The sequence below is a fragment of the Acinonyx jubatus genome, chromosome B2 (genome assembly GCF_027475565.1).
Source record: "Acinonyx jubatus isolate Ajub_Pintada_27869175 chromosome B2, VMU_Ajub_asm_v1.0, whole genome shotgun sequence".
Taxonomy (NCBI): domain Eukaryota; kingdom Metazoa; phylum Chordata; class Mammalia; order Carnivora; family Felidae; genus Acinonyx; species Acinonyx jubatus.
In genome coordinates, this window is record NC_069385.1 from 86,765,727 (window position 1) to 86,793,108 (window position 27,382).

General features: G+C 37.8%; 1 protein-coding gene across 4 annotated transcripts in view; it reads right to left on the minus strand.

The window, feature by feature from the left end:
* The window catches only part of SMAP1 (small ArfGAP 1), a 200,278-nt gene that overhangs the window by 81,540 nt on the left and 91,356 nt on the right, over positions 1-27,382 (minus strand). For all 4 annotated transcript variants that reach the window (XM_027057469.2, XM_053222603.1, XM_027057471.2 and 1 more), the window contains one exon: positions 3,870-3,950. In XM_027057469.2, the coding sequence (XP_026913270.1) occupies positions 3,870-3,950 (81 nt within the window). The remainder of the gene's footprint in view (positions 1-3,869; positions 3,951-27,382) is intronic.

Consider the following 27,382-nt stretch of genomic DNA (forward strand, 5'->3'; position numbering starts at 1 on the left):
TTCTGGGGTGCTGGCCATGATCTACTTCCTGATTTATACCATGAATACATGGGTGGTCACTTTACACACACACTGTACACATAAATTGTACACCTGTAAGTTCCTGGAATATAGGAGATAGTTAATAAAGCCAACTATTACTTTATATTGATGATTTTATTCTACTATTGCTATTACTTTCATCAATATTACTACTAATTTCTCCTCTGCAGATTATATATGCCTGCTTAAAATATTAGTTCACAGAGAATATAAAGAAAAATGCATATTACATATGAAAATACACATATGAAAATGCCTAGATGCTATAAAGCTTCTTTATTTGTACTATTTTCCTTTCAGTTCCCTCACTGTTACACTGGTTTCTTTTTTTTTAAGTTTCATTTATTTATTTTGAGAGAGACAGAAAAAGAGAGAGACAGAGAGCACAGGAGCAGAGGAGGCAAACCCCAAGTTTGCCATGGGGCTCAAACTCACGAACTGTGAGATCATGACCTGAGCTGAAACCAAGAGTCAGAGGCTTAACTGACTGAGCACTCAGACACCCTTCCAAATAGTAACACTTCTCAATGTATCTTCCTTGGGGCACCTGGGTGGCTCAGTTGATTCAGCGCCCAGCTTCAGCTCAGGTTATGATCTCACAATTCATGAGTTTGTGACCCACATCGGGCTCTCTGCTGTCAGCACAGAGCCCGCTTCAGATACTCTGTCCCCTTTTCTTCCTGTGTCCTCCCCTGTTTGCACTCACTCAAAAAAATAAATAAACATTAAAAAACAAAATATATCTTCCTTCCTATACACTCTGCATTATCTTAACTGCAAAATTTTGATAGGAACTATAGTGTTTCCCTCTACGTGATTATTCTTTCAGCAAGGCTCCCATCATCAACAGCAGAAGTCCTAATGTAGGTTGAGTAAGAATAACAGAAGATGTGTGAACTGAGTTTAATAAAACCTAAGTATCAAAAGGAAATAATATAGGAATCACCCTAGATTCTCACTGTTCACACACTCTGAACTGCTCTTCTCAAGCTCCCAACCCACAGACTCAGTTCTTAGGTAACTGCTGTGACCGTTTTTCACAGGAAGCAACAGAAGGCAAATATTTACAAACAAGCCTATGAAACATGTAAGTTTACTACATCAAAATGCTCACTATATTTCAATGGTAAGGTTTTTTTTTAAGAGAGAAAATAAATATATGATATTTTAAAAGTAGATATATCTTGTCAAGTATCACAAAAACTATTTGATATTTCCAATTTCTGGAAACAAAAGATAACATCTACTAGTGATTTTAAAATTCCTTTCTAATGAAACAGGAAATTGTAAGACATTTCACTTAGGGCTTACTGATGCATGCTATAGAGAAAGTTACCAGAGGAGAATTAAAGCTACTTAAGTAACCAAGTTATAATTACCAACTTAATTACAACTTTCAAAAAAATGTAATATTTAACATCTAAACTTAATTTGATGAAAGGGAAGATTTTAATTCATTAAACTATCATTAAAACAAAGTGATATTAAAAAAAATTAACTTTAACTGAAAAGTATTCCAAATAATTATTGCAAAGAATTCCATTTAGCAAAGTTCTTACAATCTTAGTATTTAATAAATTAATTTTAGTAATAAGCTGCAGTTTATTAACTGTTCTGCATGACCTTGCAATCAAGACACTAAAAGATGAAAAACATCAACGAATCAATGTACATATATTTATCCTAAATATCTACTACACACAAGAACTGTTAAAAAACAAAGAAACATAAGACTTGGTCCCCACCTGAATGATGCATAATCTCAAGAAACATCTATGCATCTGTGCTAGATAAGAAAAGTTATCTGAAAATACAATTAAACAATAATATAAATAGGAAGTAATAAAATCAAATGTATGACAACGTTGCCAGTATTTTGAGGAAGGAAAAAATGCTGTCTAGTTGAGATATTTGGAGGAGCTTCATGGAAAAGGTAGAATGAGTAAACTTTAGGTAAAAGGTGGGGAAAGGAAAGGACATTCTTGGCAGAGAAACTTAGTGAACAGAAATGGAAAGTATGTTTAGTCAACAATGGACAAGTCTTAACTGGTATAAAGAATGGAGACCTCTAGGAAGGGGTTAGATAGTGGAGAGTTAAAGGACTGAAGAGTCTTGGGATACTTGGTACATTTTAAGTGCTAAAGTCATGTTTGCAACCCTTTGAAGGTAGAGATTGCTTTAATAAATGAGGGATGCCTGGGTGGCTTAGTCAGTTAAGCAACCAACTCTTTGATTTTGGTTCAGGTCATAATCTTGAGGTCCACGGGTTTGAGCATCACATTTGGTTCCATGCTGACAGCGCGGAGCCTGCTTGTGATTCTTTCCCTCATACACACTCTCTCTCTCTCTCAAAAATAAATAAAATTATAAATAAATAAATAAATAAATAAATAAATAGCAGAGAAAGAACCAGTATGTATCTGCATTGTATGCTTTAAATGCACGCATCTTGTATATGTAATTTATGCATGCATTAGGTCAATTTTTAAAATTTCAACTACTATCAAGGATGTTCCCTTTACTGACAACTCCTTTACCATGCTTCCATATTTTCATGATCAAACACATTCAAAGTCAAGCTACCATAATTATGTAACCAAAGCCTTTTAAAAAGATAATGCTCTGGGGGCACCTGGGTGGCTCAGTCAGTTAAGCTTCAGACTTCGGCTCAGGTCATGAACTCACAGTTCGTGAGTTTGAGTCCCATGTCAGACTCTATGCTGACAGCTCAGAGACTGGACCCTGCTTGGGATTCTGTGTCTCCCTTTCTCTCTGTTCCTTCCCTGCTCACACTCTCTCTTTCTCTAAAATAAAAAAGATTTAAAAAATTAAAAAAAAAAAAAAAAAGCTAATGTTCTGGGGTGCCTGGATGTTAAGCATCCAATTCTTGGTATCAGCTAAGTCAGTTAAGTCAGCTAAGTCAGTTAAGCATCCAATTCTTGGTATCAGCTTAGATCATGAGATCAACCCCCAAGTTGGGCTCCGCAATGGGCACGAAGCCTGCTTAAGATTCTCTCTCCCTCTGTTCCTCCACTACTTGCATGCACGCAAGCATGCATGTTCTCTCTCCAAAAAAAAAAAAAAAAAAAAAAGTTATAATAAAAAGCTAATGTGCTCTTTACCTCTAGCTTGCCTAGTCACATCTATCTTGTACACTGCTGCCAAAATAATGTTCCAAAAGAACCGTTCTGAATTAGGTTTATCTCTGCTTTACAAACTTGGAAATGATGCCCACAGCCTTTCCTCTAAGAAATAATCAACCTAGACTTTAAAGTCTTCTACAATTTGAGCTCAACCTACCACACTGGTCTTATTTTTCACTACTTTCTTTACATAAACATCATCTTTCTTCAAACTCCACTACATTTTTTCTAAATATATTTTGTCTATTTTCATTTTCTATGCCTGTCCTCAGGTGTTCTCTCCAAAGGATATATTCTTGCCTTCCACTTTAATTCTACCTACAATTCAAAATCTACCTCAAATGCTTACCCCTATGAATGGAGTCTTTTCTGAAGGCCCCTTCAAGTATGAACTCTTCATTCTCTAAACTTTCACTGAAGTCTGTGCATGAAAACTAAAAACACCATTCTTTATGTCATTAATAGAGAATGACCTTGAGGACCTCACATGATCTATACTCGTACATATATAACTAAAACTTATATAGGACAATCTAGAAGGACATGCTTAGCACACATATTCATTCAAAACATACTTACTGACAGAATGATAATTCACATATTGTAAATATCCCAAAGACATTCACGTAAGAATACAAAAATAGGATGGTTATCTTAATAGGTTTTTTTTTAAAGGAATTTTACCTTTTCAGTTGTAAGAGGTTTTGCAGGCTTTTCTGGTTCCTTTTCTTTCTTTTTCTCTTCCTTTTTTTTTTCCTTTTCTTTCTAAAACATAGACCAAAGTTTTGATAAGTTCACTTTTAAGGAAATGTCAGCTGTTAACACATTTTTATTTTATTCATTTCAGTAATTATTTAAGGAAGGATTCAAAAATGACAATATCCAGTGATACTGAAATATAAAAGTAAACACAGCAACTACATACTCTCATTGAGATTACATGTTGATAATACAACATGTTTTAAGAAATTTAAGACAGAGGTGAAAGTATTTAGAACTTCTTCGAAATTTCAGTTTGTTTTAAACAAATGAGACTTTTTTTCAATAAATTCTCACTCCATCTTAGAGATTAGGCTTCCTAATACCAACCATAATGTTGAACTTTGAGCAAGATCACAGATCTTCACACAGATGAAGACATTACAACATGTAAATGTGAGGCAAAAAGGGAAAAAATAATTAAAAAAAAATTTTTTTAATCTTTATTTATGAGAGAAAGAGAGACTGAGCGCAAGCAGAGAAGGGGCAGAGAGAGAGGGAGACACGGAATCTGAAGCAGGCTCCAGGCTCTGAGCTGTCAGCATAGAGCCCGAAGTGGGGCTCAAATCCACAAACTGTGAGATCATAACCTGAGCTGAAGTCAGACGCTTAACCAACTGAGCTACCCAGGCACCTATTTAAAACTATCACAAAACAGGAGCGCTTGGGTGGCTCAGTTGGTTAAGGGTCCAACTTCAGCTCAGGTCAAGACCTCACAGTCAGTGAGTTCAAGCTCCAAGTCAGGCTCTGTGCTGACCACCCAGAGCCTGGAGCCTGCTTCAGATTCCGTGTCTCCCTCTCTCCCTGCCCTTCGCCTGCTCATGCTCTGTCTCTCTCTCTCTCTCTCTCAAAAATAAAATAAACATTAAAAATAAATAAAATTATGACAAAATATGTTTAGTCCACTACATAATGTGATTTTTAAAAAGACAAATACAATAATAATTTTCTCATTTAAAAAAATGTTAAGGATATCCCTGATAACAGAGCAAACTGACCAATTAGTGTATTTAACCCAATCCAGTCTAGGTAAAATGTAATGCTACTATGATGTACACAACCTGCATTTCCAAGAAGGATAAAACAGGATATAATATTAAAACTTAAGGGCCCCAAACTCGCCAAAAAAGGAAAATGAAATAAAAGAATAAACAGTGATTCGGGGTGCCTGGGTCAGTCAGTTAAGAGTCTGACTCTTGATTTCGACTCATGGCATGATCTCACAGTTCATGGGTTTGAGCCCCAAGTCTGGCTCTGTGCTGACAGTACACAGCCTGCTTGGGATTCCCTCTCTCCCTCTCTCTCTGCCCCTCCCCAACTCTCGAGCACTCTCTCAAAATAAATAAATAAACTTTAAAATAATGATCAAACAATGAGCGTTCATAAGGCATTTAAAGGGAAGAGATATCTAGAAACCTGTAACTGAATCATAACAAATGAGTATTAGTTAGTATCTTAGTTTCCTTTCAGTAAATGGTTAAAGATACACTGATGAACCTCAAGAAAGGCAGAGTAAGAAGCACATAAGCACATTTAGTCAAAATGCCTATGGGCCTGTTTGTACCTGTGCCTTTAAAATGGTATTTGAACCACCTCTCTCAACAGCAGAATTTTTACTATTTGTAATTGAGAAAATACTGGCAATTCCTAGGCTATAACATAAGGGTTTAATAAAAGTTCCTATGGGCCAGACACTGTGATAAGCACCTTATTTTCTAATTTAATTTAATCAATAAGTGTCTGAAAAGAATGTCATTATAATCACTTTACAAATGAAGAACAAAAATTAGGAAAGGGATAAAGCCACACAGCTCATCAGCAGGAGGACCTAGGGAAGACCCCAACTCTCAAGTCACTGTTCATTGCCATCCAGTGGAGCACTGGTACTTAGTACTATTCTTCCATAGAACAATGGTTAATATTTCCTGAACCCTTACTATGTGTGAGACAGTGTTTTTACTCATTTAATCCTTCCAACAATTCTATGAGGTGAGTAACCTTATTCCCGTTAATAAGTGAAGAATAAATGAAATATGCAAAAATCCTTTATCTATTATGAAATGTTTGGTGAAGAAAGCAATCAGTGATTGTCACTAATATGTTGGGAATGAATTATTCTATAAATTCACAAGATTGTTAATTTCTCAAGGAAGGTACAATCAAAAGAGTGGAGAAGCAGCTTGTCTTTCTAATCACTATGACTGGTAAGCACATACAAAATCACCAAAACTGAATTAGATTATTTACCTATGTTTAATAAAGAGAGAGCACAATTCAGTTCTCTTTAACCCTGGAATTTCAGCTGCTAAAATATGGCTGTTATCCAATCTGATTCCAGCAGGGGTATTATGACACAAGCTTTGAAGCAACATTAAAAACATGGGCTCTAAATTCAGATCATATAGTTTGATCCACAAATGACTCCCATCTCTAGAATCAAAAGCTGCTAAAAGATCAAAGAGTACTGTGAAAACCTAATTTGTTTTAAACTATTTTCTCAGCAAGAACAAACAAAGTACCGCAGTGTTTGGTATTATAAAATAGTTCCTGAAACTTGGTTGCTATATGTACAAATGATACAGTGAAACACTTTCTGTGTAAAAATAACTGAAATAAATGTTCAGTTCCTAGAAGGTAAAGATAAGCACACAGTGGGTTCATTATACTCAAATGACACTTGAGTGATTTAATCAAAGATACGGTCTTCAAAAACTTTTATTATGTACTCCTACCTTAAAAAGTTGCAAGCATATATACTCTACCATATGTATATATTTATTTACAAGTATATATAGCACTATATTATGCACATTATAAAACACACATAAAAGAAATGTTGAAAGTATAACAAAAAAAGCACAAATAGGCATAAATAAACTGCCCTGGGGTTCTAATATCTAATGCTATTGACATTAGACTTTGGAAACTACTGAATTAGACCAATGCCCTTTTTTAAAATTGAGGTATAATTTACATATAACATTAATTTCTGGTGTACAACATAATGATTCAATATTTACATGCACTGTGAATTGATCATTACTAGAAGTCTAGTTTCCTCCTGTCACCACATAAAGTTACATAAATGAAATACAGTACTGTTGCTCTAGTTACCATTCTATACATTGCTACCCATAAATTACTTACTTTATAACTGAAAGTTTATATCTCTTGATCTTCTCCAATGCCCCCCCAACCCCAACTCTGGCAACCACCAATATACTTGTTCCATCTATAAGTTTTGTTTTTGTTCTTTCTTTTGCTTTTTAGATTTCACATATAGATGAAATTATATGGTATTCATCTTACTCTGCCTGACTTATTTTACTTAGCATAATACCATAAAGATTCATCCATGTTGTCACAAATGGCAAGATTTCACTTTTCATATGCTGGAATTGTGTCTGTCATATATATATATAAACCACATTTTTCTTTTTTTTTTATTTTGAAGAGCATATGCGGATCAGGGAAAGAGCAGAGAGAGAGAATCTTAAGCAGGCTCCACACTCAGTGTGGAGCCCAACACAGGGCTCAATACTAAAATCCTGGGATCAGGACAGGAGCCAAAATCAAGAATTGGGACACTCAACCAACTGATCCACTCAGGCACCCCTTAACAACATCTTCTTTAACCATTCATCCACAGATGGACACTTCGGTTGTTTCCGTATCTTGGTTATTGTGAATAATACTGCAATAATCATATCTTTTCAAATTAGTGTTTTCAGTTTCTTCAGATATCCAGAAGTAGAACTGCTAGATTATACGACAGTTTTATTTTTAGTTTTTTGAGGAACCGACACACTATTTTCCAGAATAGCTACACAAATTTACATTCTTACTAACAGGGCATAATAGATCCTTTTTCTCTATGCCCTAACATTTGTAAATTTTTTGCCTTTTTGATAATAGCCATTCTAACAATGCTATCTCACTGTGGTTTTGATTTGCAGTTCCCTGATGATTAGTGATGCTGGACATCTTTTCATGTGCTAGTGGGTCATGTGTATGTTTTCTTTGGAAAAATGTACATTTTTATGGGATTTTTTTCTTGTTATTGAATTGTGTGAGTTCCTTACATACTTTGAATATTAACCCCTTATTACATATATGGTTTCCAAATATCTTCTCACATCCAATAGGCTGCCTTTTCCTTTCACTGACAGTTTCCTTTCTTGTTCAACACCTTCTTAGTTAGATGTAGTACCCTTTATTTTTTATTTGTTGCCCTACCTTTTGAAGTAAGATGCAAAAAAAAAAAAAAACAAAAACAAAAACCATCACTAAGACTAATCTCAGGGAACTTAACTGCCTATGTTTTCTTCTAGTAGTTTTATGATTTCAAATCTTGCATTCAAGTCTTTAATCCATACTGAATTAATTTTTGTATACAGAATAAGATACTGGTCCAGTTTTTCCAAACCATTTATTGAAGGCATTGTGCTTTCTCCATTGATATTCTTGCGTCCTTGGGGATAAATTAATTGACCATATATATGCAGGTTTATTTCTGTGCTGTCTATTCCGTTGCAGCAATCTAGGTATCTGCTTTTATGCCAATATCATACTGTTTTGATGGTCATACCTTTGTAATATAGTTTGAAATGTGAGGCCTTCAGCTTTGTTCCTGTTTCTCAAGATTCCTTTGGCTAGTCAGGATTTTTTCTGGTTCCATACAAATTTCAGAAATATTCGGAGAAGATGGCGGCGTAGGAGGACTCTGGGCTCACCACGTCCTGCTGATCACTTAGGTTCCACCCACACCTGCCTAAATAACCTAGAAAACCACCAGAAGACTAGCAGAACGGATTCTCCGGAGCCAAGTGTAGACAAGAGGCCCATGGAGGAGGGTAGGAAGGGCAGAGAGGTGGTGTGCGCCCCACGGACTGGAGGGAGGGAGCTGGGGCAGAGGGGCAGCCTGCTGGCAAAGCAGAGCCCCCGAGTCTGCCTTGCAAAAGCAGAGGGGCCAGACGGAATGTGTTTTGACAACAAGCGGGACTTAACATCTGGAAGTTTTTAAGTTAACAGCTCTGCTCAGAGAGCGGGAGGACTACAGGACAACGGGAGGGAGAGTTGTTGAACCTCGGACGACAGAGCTCAGCTTGGCGGGGAACAAAGGCATTCGCCAGTGCCATCTCCCTCGCCCATCCCCAGCCAAAATCCCAAAGGGAACCAGTTCCTGTCAGGGAACTTGCTGGCAATGCACAAACACCCAACACTGTGCTTCTGTGGATCCATCCTTCCGACAGGTCTGCCTCCCTCCCGGTGCCACAGGGCCCCTCCCCAAGCGGATCTCGAAGGAAAAGCGAGCTGAGCCTGCCCCTCCCGCTCCTGTACACCTTGCCAATCCACCCCAGCTAATATGCCAGATCCCCAGACCCACAAGCCTGGCAGTGAGCAAGTAGCCCAGGCAGGGGCCACACCACCCCACAGTGAATCCCGCACTAAGGGAGAGGGGAGAGGGGAAGAGAAGGTACACACCAGTCTGACTGTGGCCCCAGCGGTGGGCTGGGGGCAGACATCAGGTCTGACTGATCCCGCCCACCAACGCAAGTTATTCAAGACAACACAGGGGAAGTGCCCTGCAGTTCCATACCACTCCAGAGACTATCCAAAATGATGAAACGGAAGAATTCCCCTCAAAAGAAACTCCAGGAAGTAGCGACAGCTAACGAACTGACCAGAAACTATTTAAACACTGTAACAGAAAGTGAATTTAAAATAATAGTCATAAAATTAATTGCTGGGCTTTAAAACAGTATAAAGGACAGCAGAGAATCTATTGCTACAGAGATCAAGGGACAAAGAAACAGCCAGGAGGAGCTAAAAAATGCTATAAATAAGCTGCAAAATAAAATGGAGGTGACCACAACTCAGATTGAAGAGGCAGAGGAGAGAATAGGTGAACTAGAAGATAAAATTATGGAAAATGAGGAAGCTGAGGAAGAAAAAGAGAGATAAAAAAAATCCAGGAGTATGAGGGGAAAATTAGAGAACTAAGTGATGCACTAAACAGAAATAATCTATGCATAATTGGTATTCCAGAGGAGGAAGAGAGAGGGAAAGGTGCTGAAGGTGTACTGGAAGAAATCATAGCTGAGAACTTCCCTGATCTGGGGAAGGAAAAAGGCATTGAAATCCAAGAGGCACAGAGAACTCCCTTCAGACATAACTTGAATTGATCTTTTGCATGACATATCATAGTGAAACTGGCAAAATACAAGGATAAAGAGAAAATTCTGAAAGCAGCTAGGGATGAACACGCTCTAACATATAAAGGGAGACCAATAAGACTCGTGATGGATCTCTCTACTGAAACTTGGCAGGCCAGAAAGGAATGGCAGGAAATCTTCAATGTGCTGAACAGAAAAAATATGCAGCCGAGAATCCTTTATCCAGCAAAACTGTCATTCAGAATAGAAGGAGAGATAAAGGTCTTCCCAAACAAACAAAAACTGAAGGAATTCATCACCACTAAACCAGCCGTACAAGAGATCCTAAGGGGGATCCTGTGAGACCAAGTACCAGAGACATCACTACAAGCATGAAACCTACAGACATCACAATGACTCTAAACCCCTATCTTTCTATAATAACACTGAATGTAAATGGACTAAATGCGCCAATCAAAAGACACAGGGTATCACAATGGATAAAAAAACAAGACCCATCTATTTGCTGTCTACAAGAGACTCATTTTAGACCTGAGGACACCTTCAGATTGAAAGTGAGGGGATGGAGAACTATCCATCATGCTACTGGAAGTCAAAAGAAAGCTGGAGTAGCCATACTTATATCAGACAAACTAGACTTTAAATTAAAGGCTGTAACAAGAGATGAAGAAGGGCATTATAACATAATTACAGGGTCTATCCATCAGGAAGAGCTAACAATTATAAATGTCTATGCACCAAATACGGGAGCCCCCAAATATAGAAAACAATTAATCACAAACATAAGCAACCTTATTGATAAGAATGTGGTAACTGCAGGGGACTTTAATACTCCACTTACAACAATGGATAGATCATCTAGACACACGGTCAATAAAGAAACAAGGGCCCTGAATGACATATTGGATCAGATGGACTTGACAGATATATTTAGAACTCTGCATCCCAAAGCAACCGAATATACTTTCTTCTCGAGTGCACATGGAACATTCTCCAAGATAGATCATATACTGGGTCACAAAACAGTCCTTCATAAGTATACAAGAATTGAGATCATACCATGCATACTTTCAGACCACAATGCTATGAAGCTTGAAATCAACCATAGGAAAAAGTCTGGAAAACTTCCAAAAGCACTGGAGGTTAAAGAACACCCTACTAAAGAATGAATGGGTCAACCAGACAATTAGAGAAGAAATTAAAAAATATATGGAAACAAAGGAAAATGAAAATACAACAATCCAAATGCTTTGGGATGCAGTGAAGGCAGTCCTGAGAGGAAAATACATTGCATCCAGGCCTATCTCAAGAAACATGAAAAATCCCAAATACAAAATCTAACAGGACACCTAAAGGAAATAGAAGCAGAACAGCAAAGATACCCCAAACCCAGCAGAAGAGAAATAATAAAGATCAGAGCAGAAATAAACAATATAGAATCTAAAAAAACTATAGAGCAGATCAATGAAACCAAGAGTTATTTTTTTTTGTAAAAATACACAAAATTGATAAACCTCTAGCCATGCTTCTCAAAAAGAAAAGGGAGATGACCCAAATAGATAAAATCATGAATGAAAATGGAATTATTACAACAAATCCCTCAGAAATACAAGCAATTATCAGGGAATACTATGAAAAATTATATGCCAACAAACTGGACAACCTGGAAGAAATGGACAAATTCCTAAACACCCACACACTTCCAAAACTCAAACAGGAGGAAATAGAAAGCTTGAATAGACCCATAACCAGTGAAGAAATTGAATCAGTTATCAAAAATCTCCCAACAAATAAGAGTCCAGGACCAGATGGCTTCCCAGGGGAGTTCTACCAGACATTTAAAGCAGAGATAATACCCATCCTTCTCAAGCTGTTCCGAAAAATAGAAAGAGAAGGAAAACTTCCAGACTCATTCTATGAAGCCAGTATTACTTTGATTCCTAAACCAGACAGAGACCCAGTAAAAAAAGAGAACCAGAGGCCAATATCCCTGATGAATATGGATGCAAAAATTCTCAATAACATACTAGCAAGTCGAATTCAACAGCATATAAAAAGAATTATTCACCATGATCAAGTGGGATTCATTCCTGGGCTGCAGGGCTGGTTCAACATTCGCAAATCAATCAATGTGATACATCACATTAATAAAAGAAAAGAAAAGAACCATATGATCCTGTCAATCGATGCAGAAAAAGCATTTGACAAAATTCAGCATCCTTTCTTAATAAAAACCCTCGAGAAAGTCGGGATAGAAGAAACATACTTAAGCATCATAAAAGCCATTTATGAAAAGCCCACAGCTAATATCATCCTCAATGGGGAAAAACTGAGGGCTCTTTCCCTGAGATCAGGAACACGACAGGGATGTCCACTCTCACCGCTGTTGTTTAACATAGTCTTGGAAGTTCTAGCATCAGCAATCAGACAACAAAAGGAAATCAAAGCCATCAAAATTGGCAAAGATGAAGTTAAGCTTTCACTTTTTGCGGATGACATATTATACGTGGAAAATCCGATAGACTCCACCAAAAGTCTACTAGAACTGATACATGAATTCAGCAAAGTTGCAGGATACAAAATCAATGTATAGAAATCAGCTGCATTCTTATAATAATGAAGCAACAGAATAATAATGAATAATGAATAACAGAATAATAATGAATAATAATGAAGCAACAGAAAGACAAATAAAGAAAACTGATCCCATTCACAACTGCACCAAGAAGCATAAAATACCTAGGAATAAACCTAACCAAAGATGTAAAAGATCTGTATGATGAAAACTATAGAAAACTTATGAAGGAAATTGAAGAAGATATAAAGAAATGGAAAAACATTCTGTGCTCATGGGTTGGAAGAATAAATATTGTAAAAATGTCAATACTACCCAAAGCTAGCTACACATTCAATGCAATCCCAATCAAAATTGCACCATCATTCTTCTCGAAGCTAGATCAAGCAATCCTAAAATTCTTTTGGAACCACAAAAGGCCCCGAATAGCCAAAGTAATTTTGAAGAAGACTACAGCAGGAGGCATCACAATCCCAGACTTTAGCCTCTATTACAAAGCTGTAATCATCAAGACAGCATGGTATTGGCACAAAAACAGACACATAGACCAATGGAATAGAATAGAAACACCAGAACTAGACCCACAAAAGTATGGTCCACTAATCTTTGACAAAGCAGGAAAGAATATCCAATGTAAAAAAGACAGCCTCTTTAACAAATGGTGCTGGGAGAACTGGACAGCAACATGCAGAAGAATGAAACTAGACCACTTTCTTACACCATTCACAAAAACAAACTCAAAATGGATAAAGGACCTGAATGTGAGACAGGACCATCAAAACCCTAGAGGAGAAAGCAGGAAAAGACCTCTCTCACCTCAGCCGCAGCAATTTCTTACTTGACCCATCCCCAAAGTCAAGGGAATTAAAAGCAAAAAATGAACTATTGGGACCTCATGTAGATAAAAACCTTCTGCACAGCAAAGGAAACAATCCACAAAACTAAAAAGCAACCAACGGAATGGGAAAAGATATTTGCAAATGACATATCAGACAAAGGGCTAGTATCCAAAATCTATAAAGAGCTCACCAAACTCCACACCCAAAAAACAAGCAATCCAGTGAAGAAATGGGCAGAAAACATGAATAGACACTTCTCTAAAGAAGACATCCAGATGGCCAACAGGCACATGAAAAGATGCTCAATGTCGCTCCTCATCAGGGAAATACAAATCAAAACCACACTCAGATATCACCTCATGCCAGTCAGAGTGGCTAAAATGAACAAATCAGGAGACTATAGATGCTGGAGAGGATGTGGAGAAATGGGAACCCTCTTGCACTGTTGGTGGGAATGCAAACTGGTGCAGCCTCTCTGGAAAACAGTGTGGAGGTTCCTCAAAAAATTAAAAGTAGACCTACCCTATGACCAGCAGTAGCACTGCTAGGAATTTACCCAAGGAATACAGGAGTACTGATGCATAGGGGCACTTGTACCCCAATGTTTATAGCAGCACTCTCAACAAAAGCCAAATTATGGAAAGAGCCTAAATGTCCATCAACTGATGAATGGATAAAGAAATTGTGGTTTATATACACAATGGAGTACTACGTGGCAATGAGAAAGAATGAAATATGGCCCTTTGTAGCAATGTGGATGGACCTGGAGAGTGTGATGCTAAGTGAAATAAGCCACACAGAGAAAGACAGATACCATATGTTTCACTCTTATGTGAATCCTGAGAAACCCATGGGGGAGGGGAAGGAAAAAAAAAAAAAAAAGTAGGTTAGAGTGGGAGAAAGCCAAAGCATAAGAGACTCTTAAAAACTGAGAATAAACTGAGGGTTGATGGGGGGTGGGAGGGAGGTGAGGGTGGGTGATGGGTATTGAAGAGGGCATCTTTTGGGATGAGCACTGGGTGTTGTATGGAAACCAATTTGACAATAAACTTCATATATTAAGAAAAAAAACCAAATTTCAGAAATGTTCATTCTATTTCTATGAAAAATGTGACTGCGATTTTGATAAGGATTGCACTGAAACCTATAAATTGCTTTGGATAATACAGACATTTAAACAATACTAATTCTTTCAATCTATGAACATATAATCCTTTCCATTTACTTGTGTCTTCTTCTGTTTCTTTCATCAGTATCTTGTACTTTCCAATGTAAAGGTCTTCCACTGCCTCAGTTAAATTTATTCCCAGGTATTTTATCATTTTTGATGCAACTGTAAATGAGATTGGTTTCTTAATTTCTTTTTGTTAGTGCACAAAAACAACAGATTTTTGTATACTGATTTTGCATCCTGCAAGTTTACTGAAGTTGTTTCTTAGTTCTGACAGCTTTTTGGTGGAATCTTTAGGGTTTTCTATATATAAAATTTTATCCACAAATAATGACAACTTTACTTCTAATTTGGATGCCGCCTTTTATATCTTTTTCTTGCCTAACTACCTAACTAATACTATGCTGAGTAGAAGTGGTGAGAGTGGGCACTCTTGTCTTCTCCCTGATATTAGAGAAAAAGCTCTTAGCTTCTTATTGTTGAGTATGATGTTACCTTTTGGTTTGTCATACATGGCCTTTATTATGTTGAGGTACATTCCCTCCATACTTGCTTTGTTGAGAGTTTTTACCATAAATGGATTTTGAAATTTGTTAAATCCTTTTTCTGCATCTGTTGAGATGATCATGATTTTTATCCTTAATTTGTTACACATGGTAGATCATATTGACTGATTTGAGGATGTTGAACCATCCTTATATCCCTTCAATAAACGCCATTTGATCATGGTGTATGATCTTTTTAATGCTTTGTTGAATTAGGTTTGCTAACATTTTGTTGAAGTTTTTTTTTTCATATGTGTTCATTAGGGTATTGGCCTGTAATTTTCTTTTCTTTTTTTTTTTTTTTTTTTGTGGTATGCTTCTCTGGTTTTGGTATTAGCGTAATACTGGCCTCATGAAATTAACCGGGAAACATTCTCCACTCTCCAATTTTTTTGGAAGAGTTTGAGGTACAATTTACCAGTGAAGCCATCTCATCCTGGTATTTTGTTGGTTGGGAGGTTTTTGATTATGGATTCAAACTCCTTGTTACTAACTGGTCTATTCGGATTTTCTATTTCTTCATGATTCATTCCTAATAGATTCTATATTTCTAGGAATTTTATCCATTTCTTTCAGGATGTCCAATCTGTTGGAACAGAATTGTTCATAGCAGTCTCTTATAATCTTTTGTATTATCTTTGGTATCAGTTGTTACTTCCCTTCTTTCATTTCTGATTTTATTTATTTCTTTTTTTCTTCCTTGATGAGTCTGGGTAAAGGATTATCAATTTCATTTATTTTTTGAAATAACCAGTTCTTAGTTTCATTGATCTTTTCCTTTTCCTTTTAGTCTATATTTTCTTTTTTGCAGTCCAATCTTTATTATTTCATTCCTTCTACCAACTCTGAGCTTCATTTGTTCCCCTTTATCTAGTTCCTTTGGGTATAAAGTTAGATTGTTTATTTGGGATTTTTCTTACTTCTTAAGGTAGGCTTGTATCACTATGAACTTCCCTCTTAGAACTGCTTTTCCAGGGATGAGCACTGGGTGTTGTATGGAAACCAATTTGACAATAAATTTCATTAAAAAAAAAAAAAAAAAAGAACAGCTTTTCCTGAATCCCACAGATTTTGCTATGCTTCATTTTCATTTCTCTCAAGGTATTTTTTAATTTATCTTTTGATTTCCTCACAGATTCACTGGCTGTTCAGTAGTGTGTTCTCTAATCTCCATATATTTATGCTTTTCTCAATTTTCATTTTGTGATTTATTTCTAGTTTCATACCACTGTGGTATAAAAAATGCTTGGTATTACTTCAATCTTCTTAAACTGAGACTTTTTCATGGTCTGAAATATGATCTATACTGAAATATGTTCCACATGCTCTTGAGAAGAATGTGTATTCTGCTACTTTTGGATGGAATGTTCTGTGTTTATCTAATAAATATATCTGGTCTAATGTGCTGTTTAAGGACAATGCTTCCTTATGGACTTTTTTTCTGGATGATCCATGTAATGATATAAGTAAGGTATCAAAGTCCACTACTATTATTGTATTGCTGTCAATCTCTACTTTTAGGTCTGTTAATATTTATTTTATATACTTAGGTGCTCCTATGTTGCATGCATAAATATTTACAAATATTGTAACTTCCTGCTACACTGTTCCATTTACCATTATTTAATGCCCTTGTCTTTTTTCATTCTGTTTTAAAGTCTGTTTTGTCTGAGTATAGCCCTCTCTGCTTTCTTTTGATTTCCATTTGTACGAAACATCTTTTTCCATCCTTTCACTATGTATCCCTATATCTAAAATGAATCTCTTGTAGGTTGCATATAGACAGATCTTGATTTTTCATCCATTCAGCCACCTTGAATGGGACTTTTGATTGCAACATTTAGTCCACTTACATTTACATTTATTATTAATAGGCATATTCTTATTCCCATTTTGTTAACTGCTTCCTGGTTGTTTTTGCAATTCTCTGGTCCTTTCTTCTTCTCCTCTTGCTCTCTCTACTTGTGGTTTGAAGGCATTTTTTAGTGTTATACTTGGATTCTTTTCTATTTTGTTAGTATTAGTTTTTGATTTCTGGTTACCAATGAGTTCATATATAACAATCTTACATATATAGCAGTCTATATTACATTGATGGTCACTTACATGTGAGCACATTCTAAAAGCACTAAATTTTTCTCCCACCTACACATTTTACAAATATGATGTCATGTTTTACATCTTTTTATTTTGTGTATCCCTTGGCTAATTTTTATAAATATAACTGATTATAATCCTTTTCTGTTTTAATCTCTATACTTGCTTTATAAGTGATTAACTCACTACTTTTTACTATGTTTGTTTTACCTGTGAAATGTTTTCCTAATTTTCTTCTAGTTATGGCCTTTTCCTTCCACTTAAGGAGTTCCCTTTATCATTTCTCATAAGGCTGATTCAGTGGTGGTAAACTCCTTTAACCTTTGTTTATCTGGGAAACTCTTTAGGGTTTCCTTCAATTCTGAGTAATAACCTAGCTGGGTAGAGTATTGTTAGCTGTAAGTTGTTTTCTTTCATGCTTGAATATATCATGTCACTCCCTTCTGGTCTACAAACTTTCTACTGAGAAATTAGTTGACAGTCTTAGGGGTATTCTGTTGTATATAACTAACTGCTTTTCTCTTGGTGGTTTGAAGTTCCTACCTTTAACATTTGCCATTTTAATTACTATGTGTTTTGGTGTGAACCTCTTCAGGTTCATCTTCCTTGGGGCTCTCTGTGTTCCATGGACCTGGATGTCTGTTTGCTTCCCCAGATTTGGTAAGTTTTCAGCTATTATTTCTTCAAATAAGTTTTCTGCCTCTTCTCTCTCTTCTCCTTTGAATTTAGTATGCTTGATGTTGTCCTAGAGGCTCCTTCACTTATCCTGGGTGTTTTTGTTTTTGTTTTTGTTTTTAATGTTTATTTAGTTTTGAGAGAGAATGCATACATGAGTGCAGGGGAGGAGCAGAGAGGGAGACAGTGGATCTGAAGCAGGCTCTGTGCTGACAGCAGAGAGCCCAATGTGGGGCTTGAACTCATAAACTGTGAGATCATGACCTAAGGCAAAGCCAGATGCTTAACTCATTGAGCCACCCAGACACCCCCATGTATCCTCATATTTTAAATTCTTTTTTCTTCTTGCCATTCAGCTTGAATGATTTCCACTACCCTGTCCTGCAGCTTACTGATCTGTTCTGCATCCTCTAATCTGCTGCTGATTCCCCAGTACAGTATTCTTCAGTTCTAAATCTTTTTTGTAGTTCTATCTTTTTAATGAAATTTCTCAGTGAGTTCATGCATTTTTCTTTCCAGTTTAGTGATCATCTTTATGATTATTACTTTGAACTCCATTAGGCAGATTGCTTAACTCCTTTTTGTTTAGCTCTTTTTGAGGTTTTGTCTTATTCTTTCATTCAGAACATATTGCTCTGTTCAATTTGTCTGATTCTCTGTGTCTGTTTTTATATATTAGTAAGGTCAGCTACATTTCTGTCTTGAAGGTAGTGGCCTTATGTAGAAAGTATCTTTTGGGGACCAGAAACACAGCTTCCCAGTCACTAGAACCAGGTGGTTCAGGGGTATCCTCTGTGTGGCTGCATGTACCCCCCTGTTGTGCCTGGGTCATGAATGCTAGGAGCACACTGGTGGGTGGGACTGGCTGTAATGCCTGGCTGTTACTGCTATGGGCAGAGTGGAGGGGTAGAGTCAGCCTCCAGCCTGGTTGGCTAAGAGGCCTGGCTGTGGTTGCTGCAGGCATGCTGGTACGTGCAGTTAATCCCCAGGGTGGCTGCTGTAAAGCCTAGCGACAACTGTTGCAGCCATGCTGGTGGGCAGGGCCGTCCCCTATTCTATGGGGCATGAGTCACTATGGAGTAGTGTCAATCCCAGCCAAGGCTTCCCCCTGGGTGGGAGTGGGAGGGTTGAAGGTGCTTCTAGTGGGGCACTGGTCCTGACTCAGGCTGCCTGCCAAGATGTGGTAGGATGGCAACCACTGGAAGGATGCCTGCAGGGATATATATGTCAGGCTACAGGGGAACCTGAAGGTGAAATGAGTGTTTGCTAGCAAGGGTGATGGAGAGTGTCAGAATAAGTATCTGACACCTAAAGGAAAGCAAGAAAATGGTGCCCTCCAGTGCTTCTCTGGCTGCAGAAATTTCCTACAGATCCCTGCCCCGCTGGCACAGGTGCTAAAATTAGTCAATCTCCTTCATGTATGTTCCAGGCACTTTTCAAACTGCTGTCTCTATGCTGGGTCTCCAAATAAGTGAAACTGTTCACAGGCCCTTTAAAAACAGAGTTTCCATTCTCCATAGCCCTCTAGCCCTCACACAGTTAAGCCCCAGTGATTTGAAAAGCTAGATATTATAGGGATTCAACTTCCTGGTGCTGATCCCTGGGGCAAAGGATGCCCAATATGGGGCTTAACCCCTCCCTCCCCCCTCACATATCAGTGAGAACCCTGGTCCTTGATATCCCCCCCAACTTCTGCATTACTGCACTGAGGGCAGGGGGGAGTTTGTTTTCCAATCTAACTATGTCCCTGTCTTTCTTACTCTTTTGACAAGTCTTTTACAGATATCTTTAGTTGTATAATAGCCATTATGCTAGTATTCAGGTCATTCTCAGAGAGTTGCTTTATATGTAGATCCAGCCTTCGTGTTTCCATGGGAGATGAGCTCAGGATCTTCCTACTCCACCATCTTCCCATGAGTCTATCTTTAGGTTTTAACAGTTTAATTTAACAGTTTAATTAAACATTTTAATTCCTATGTGATGCCAGAGATCTCTTGGGCTTAGACTTTTACTTGGAACTCTCTGGGCTTCCTGAATCTGTATGGGTAGTTTTCCTCCCAAGTTTAGCAAGGTTTTCAGCCATTATTTCTCCAAATAAGTTTTCTGTCCCTTTAGCTCTCCTCTTTCTGTGACCTTCAAAATGTGACTGTTATTCGGTGGTGAGGGTAACTGATGTTGTCCCATAAGGCCTTTAAGTTATTTTCATTTAAAAAAACATTTCTTTTTGCTGCTTTTGGCCAAGTTCCACTGTCTTGTCTGCCAGGTCACTGATCCTTGATCCATTCTTCTGCTTTACCCTATTCTGTTGTTGATTCCCTCTAGTATATTTTTTAGTTAAGTTATTGTACTCTTCAGCTTTGTGACTTCCTTTCTTCCTACTTACTTCAAGTTTTAATTAAAATTCTAGTTAGTTAACATACAGTGTAATTGGCTTAGTGAGTAGAATTTATTATTTCATCACTTATATATAACATGCAGTGCTCATCACAACAACTATATTCCTTAATACCCATCACCCATCTAGCCCATCCCCTGACTTCCCTTCTATCAACCCTAAGTATGTTCTCTATAAACCATTAAGAGTCTCTTATGGTTTGCCTCGCTCTCTTTTTTCCCCTCTTTCCCCTATGTTCATCTGTCTTGTTTCTTACATTCTACATATGACTGGAATCATGTTATTTGTCTTTCTCTGACAGACTTGTTTCACTTAGCATAATACATTCTAGCTCCATTTACATCATTGCAAATGGCAAGATTTTATTCATTTTGATGGCTGAGTAATATTCCAGTGTGTGTGTGTGTGTGTGTGTATACACAAGATACCTTCTTTATCCATTCAACAGTTGATGGACATTTGGGCTCTGTCCATAATTAGGTTATTGTTGGTATGTTGCTATAAACATCAGGGTACACGCACTCCTTCAAATCTGTATTTTTGTATCCTTTGGGTAAATACCTACTACTGCAATTGCTGGGTTGTATGACAGTTCTGTTTTTAACTTTCTGAGGAACCTTCATAATGTTTTCCAAAGGGGCTGCACCAGTTTGCATTCCCACCAACAATGCAAGATGGTTCCCCTTTCTCTGAATCCTTGACAACATCTGTTGCTTCCTGTGTTGTTAACAACACCTTCCTGGATATCTTTGGAAAAAAGTTGACTCGTGTCTTCTGCCCATTTCTTAACTGGATTGTCTGTTTCTTTGGTGTTGAGTTTGGTAAGTTCTTTATACATTTTGAATACTAACCCTTTATCAGATACGTCATTTGCAAATATCTTCTCCCATTCTGTAGGCTACCTTTTATTTGACTGTTTCCTTCGTTGTGTGAAGCTTTTTATCTTGATAAAACGCCAAGAGTTCATGTTTGCTTTTGTTTCCCTTGCCTTCAGCAACATGTCTATTAAGAAACTGCTGCAGCTGAGGTCAAAGAGGTTGCTGCCTGTGTTCTCTTCTAGGAGTTTGATGGTTTCCTGTCTCACATGTAGGTCTTTCATCCATTTTGAGTTTATTTTTGTGAATGGTGTAAGAAAGTGGTCCAGTTTCATTTTTCTGCATGTCACTGTCCAGTTTTCCCAACACCCTTTGTTGAACAAACTGTCTTTTTTCCATTGGATATTCTTTCCTGCTTTGTTGAAAATGAGTTGGCCAGATAGTTGTGGGTCCATTTCTGGGTTTTCTATTCTACTCCACTGATCTATGTGTCTATTTTTTGTGCCAGTCCATACTGTCTTGATGACTATAGCTTTGTAATATAGCTTGAAGTCGGAATTGTAATGCCTCCAGCTCTGCTTTTCTTTTTCAAGACTGATTTTGTCTATTTGGGGTCTCCTGTAGTCCCATACAAATTTTAGGATTGTGTGTTCCATCTCTGTGAAAAACGGTGGTGGTATTTTGATGGGGATTGCATTAAATGTGCAGATTGCTTTGGGTAATACAGACATTTTAACAATGTTTGTTCTTCTAATCCATGAGCATGGAATGTTTTTCCATTTCTTCGTGTCTTTTTCAATTTCATTCATAAGTGTTCTACAGTTTTCAGAGTACAGATCTTTTTACCTCTTTGATTAGGTTTATTGTTAGGTATCTTATGGTTTTTGGTGCAATTGTAAATGGGACTGATTCCTTGATTTCTCTTTCTACTGCTCCATTATTGGTATATAGAAATACAACCAATTTCTGTATGTTGATTTTGTATCCTTGTGTCTTTGCAGACTTCATGTATTAGTTCTAGCAACTTTTTGGTGGTCTTTCAGAATTTTTACATAGAGTATCATGTCATCTGTGAATAGTGAAAGTTTGACTTCTTCCTTGATGATGTGGATGGATTTTCTTTCTTTCTGTTGTCTAACTGCTGCAGCTAGCACTTCCAATACCATGTTAAATGACAATGGTGACAGTGGAAATCCCTGTCTTGTTCCTGACCACAGAGGAAAAGTTCTCAGTTTTTCCCCATTGAGAATATTAGCTGTGGGTCTTTTGTATATAGCCTTTATGATATTGAGGTATGTTTCCTCTATCCCTACTTTGTTGAGAGTTTTTATCAAGAATGGATGCTGTATTTTGTCAAATGCTTTTTCTGTATCTATCGAGAGGATCATATGGTTCTTATTCTTTTTTTTTTTTTTTTTTTACTAATGTGGTGTACCATACTGACTGATTTGTGAATACTGAACCATCCTTGCAGACCAGGAATAAATCACACTTGGTTGTGGTGAATAATTCTTTTAATGTACTACTGGATTCGATTTTCCTAGTAGCTTGTTGAGAATTTCTGCACCATGCATCAGGGAAATTGACCTGTAATTTTCCTTTTTATTGGGGTCTTTGTCTGGTTTTGGAATCAAGGTAATGCTGGCCTTGTAGAATGAGTTTGGAAGTTTTCCTTCCATTTTAATTTTTTGGAACAATTTGAGAAGAATAGGTATTAACTCTTCTTTAAATGTTTGGGAGAATTCCCCTGGGAAGCCATCTGGCCCTGGACTTTTGTTTGCTGGGAGATTTTTGATCACAGATTCCATTTCTTTGCTGGGTATGAGTCTGTTCAAATTTTCTATTTCTTCCTGTTTCAGTATTGACAGTTTTTATGTTTCTAGGAATTTATCCATTTCATCCAGATTGCCCAATTTGTTGGCATATCATTTTTTATAATATTCTCTTAATATTGTTTGTATTACTGTGGTGTTGGTTGTGAGCTCTCTTTCATTTGTGATTTTATTTTTTGGGGTCCTTTCTCTTTTCTTTTTGAATTTTATTAATTTTTTTCAAAAAACCAGCTCCTAGTTTTGTTGATCTGTTCTACTGTTTTGTTGTTTCTACAACATTTATTTCTGCTCTAATCTATATTATTTCCTTTCTTCTGCTGGCTTTAGGCTTTATTTGCTTTTCTTTTTCTAGCTCTTTTAAAGGTGTAAGGTTAGATTGTGTATTTGAGACTTTTCTTGTTTTTTGACATAAAAACTTGTGTTGCCATATACTTCTCTCTTATGACTGCTTTTACTTCATCTCAAAGGTTTTGGACTCTTATGTTTTCATTTTCATTTGTTTCCATGTACTTTTAAAATTTTCTTCTTTAATTTCATGGTTAACACATTCATTCTTTAGTAGAATATTCTTTAACCTCCATGTATTTGTGGTTTTTCCAAATGTTTTCTTGTGGGTGTCTTCATGTTTGATAGTATTGTGTTCTGAAAATACGCATGGTATGATCTCAATCTTTTTGTCCTTGTTGAGGTCTGATTTGTAACCCAGTATGTGATCTACTCTGGTGAATGCGCACTCAAGAAGAATGTGTATCCTGCTGCTAATGTAATGTTCTTGATATATCTATTGAAGCCATCTGATCCAGTGTGTCATTTAAAGGCATTGTTTCCTTGCTGATTTTCTGCTTGGATTATTTGTCCATTACTGTGAGGTGATAAAGTGTCCTACTATTATTGTATTATTATCAGTGAGTTTCTTTATGTTTGTTATTAAATGACATATATTTGGGTGCTTCCAAGTTGGGGGCATAAATATCTACAATTAGATTAGTTGTAATTAGATTTAATTCTTGTTGGATAGACCCCTTTATTATGATATAGTGCCTTTCTTCATCTTATTACAGTCTTTGGTTTAAATTCTAGTTTGTCTTCTATATGTATGTCTAATCCGGCTTTCTTTTGAGGTCCATTAGCATGATAAATGATTGTCCATCTCCTCACTTTCAATCTGGAGGTGTCTTTGGGTCTAAAATGAATCTCCTGTAGGCAGCATATAGATGGGTCTTATTTTTTTATCCATTCTTATGTCTTTTGATTGGAGCATTTAGTCCATTTACATTCAGATTGACTCCTGATACATATGAATTCAGTGTCATTGTAGTACATGTAAAGTCAGTGTTTCTGGATATTTTCTGTGTTCTTTCCTAGTCTTTGTTGCTTTTGGACTTTCCCACTCAAAGAGTCCCCTTTAATATTTCTTACAGTGCTGGTTTAGTGCTCACAAACTCCTTCAGTTTTTGTTTGTCCGGAAAATTCTTTATCTCTCCTCTATTCTGAATGACAGCCTTGCTGGATAAATTCTTCTTGGCTGCATATTTTTCCCATTCAGTATGCTGAATATGTCATGCCACTCCCTTCTGGCCTGCCAAGTTTCTATGAAGAGATCTGCTGCTAACCTTATTTGTCTTCCCTTGTAGTTTAGGGATTGCTTTCCCTTTACTGCTTTCAGAATTCTTTCCTTATCTCTGTATTTTGTAAATTTTACTACGATATTTCTTGGTATTAGTCTCCTTTTATTGATTTTTATGGGAGTTGTCTGTGCCTCCTGGATTTGGAAGTCTGTTTCCTTCCCCAGATTAGGGAAATTTTCAGCTATAATTTCCTCAAATACACTTTCTCTTTTTTCCCCCTCTCTTCTTCTTCTGGGACTCCTATGATATGAATGTTATCCAGTATTTTTCCTTCCTTCTTTTCATCTTCATTTATTTTCCATATTTTTATCTTCTATATAACTCTTTGATTCCTCTGTGTCTTGGCTATAGCATTTTTTTTTTTATTTCGGCCAGACTAGTTTATAAGTCTTTTATCTCTGTCTTTTATGCTTTTCTCTGGCCCAGCTACTATCCTTATGATTGTTGTTTTAAATTCTAGTTTAGGCATATTACTTATATCTATTTTGATTAGATCCCTGGCCATGATCTTGTTCTTCTTGTTCTTTCTTTTGGGATGAATTCCTCCATCATGACATTTTGTCCAGTTCTCTGTCTTCTGTGTTTTAGGAAAGCCTGTTATGCTTCCTGTTCCTGAGAGCAATGGCTATGTTAAGAAGAGGTCATATACTGTCCAGGGCCTGGTGCTTCAGGAAGTTGTTCTGGTGTATGCTGTGTACACCATGCTATTGTGTTTTGGCTATTCTTTCCTTCGGGTCAGTCCTCTGCAGACTTTCTCCTTGCTTACAACGGGGAGTGTTTGGACCTTGTCCACTGTGTGTGTGGTGATTTTTAAGTAGGTGTGTTTTGGTCTGCTTGTTAAAAGAGGCTAGGTTCTATTTTGCCTAGAGCTAAAGCTTTGCAGCACTCCATGGTCAGTAGACTGGGTGTGTGCAGTGGGGGGGCAGAGGAAGGCAGTTATGCTAGTCTTCTGGGGGAGAGGCCTGCTGCTCTGAGTCTCAGGCATACTTGCCCAGGTTAAAAAAGCACCTACACAGCTCAGGGGGACAAGGTTTGGTGTAAGTGGCTCAAGCCTCCACTATGGGCGCTGTCCTGCTCACTGAAATCCATCTGTGCTCATGGGCAGGGGTAAAAATGGTGTCAGCCAACTCTCTTGTCCCCAGAGAGGGAAGTTTATGCCCGCTGCTGTTTAGGAAGCCTTCACAGATGAGTGAACAATCTCCCCTTGTGTGTCCCAGGCATCCCTCAGATTCCTGCTTTCACTCTAGCCATCTGCCCACCCAGTGGTGCAGTGCTCCTGTGTTTTATCTCTGGTACATGAGCTGAGTTTCAAAACTCCAGATTTTAGTAACCTGGGATGGCACAGACCCATGCATCATCTGGGGGAGGGTCTTATCACCCTGTGGCTGGTGCCAGTTTGTCCCAAAAGGGCAGTCCCAACAACGTGCAGGGGCTTGGAATTCATCGTATAGCAAAGAAAAAGTCAGCATCCAGGTTAGCTGCCCTCAGCAGGTGCCTCTGTTCTATGCTAATAAATGGAGCAGATCAATGGCACCCACCGACTATTTTGTCCCCTGACAGGCAGTGCCACCTTTCCCAAGTGCACTCCAAGAAGGGGAACTATCCTCTCCCAGAGCGACCCAGGGGATCCTCAGACCACACTGCCTGCTCTTGGGCTTCTGCCCTCCTTCTACACAGGAGCCCCTGTACACCTGTCAGGCTCCACCCCAGTGATGGCCCGGATTTCTAAAACTTCAGAGTTTGAGCTCTGCTGCTTGTAAAAACTTGCAGTAATCAGCCCTTCTCATTTTCCCTGTCAATAGTTTGGGGGAAGTGTTTTTCTTGTGCAATGCCCTGAACCCTGCTTGCACTCTTGCTCTCTCTCCCCTTTTTCCCCGATCAGGGCTCCCTCACCTCCACAGTACTGGCAATTCTTTTCTCCACCACATCAAGTCTCTACACCTACTACCTTCCATGATATGAACTCTTCTCTCCCTCTAGTTGTGCAGTTTGTTTTGTGATTCCTCAGATCGGTTTCCCGGGTGTTCAGATTGATTTGATATTTATCTAGCGTTCGAGGGACAAAGCAAGCACTGGGTCCCCCTACTATTCTGTCATCTTAATTCCTTGGCTCAGCTCTGTGACTTCCATTTGGTATTTTCTAATATTTTCTATCTCTTTGTTGAAATTCTCTGCCTTCATCCATTATTCTCCCAATATCAATGAACATCTTTATGACTATTACTTTGAATTCTTTATCAGGTAAATTACTTATCGCCATTAAGATTTTTTCCCCCCTAAAATGTTACCATATTCTTTTTTTGGAGCATATTCCCATTTCCTCATTTGCCTAATTCTCTGTTTGTTTCTATTAGGAAAAATAGTGACCTCTCCTAGTATTGGAGGAGTGGTCATAGGAAGACCGAGAGCATGTTTCAGTCAGCTGTTTGTGTAGTGCCCTATGTATGGGGAGGTGGGGGGGGTGGGCGGGGGATAGCCTGCCACAAATTGTGCCTCCAATTTGTTTCAGTTCCGTAAGGATCAAAAATGCAAGGCCCACTGGCCACCAGAGCCAGGCATTCAAGGGGTGACCCCTGTGTGAAATGCATGCGTTTCTTGGCGTTAGCAGGGTCACAGGACAGCACCAGCCCAGGAAGAACCAACCCATCCAGTTTGGTAGGGTGGGGCTGTGGGGGTGTAGAAGAGCAGGG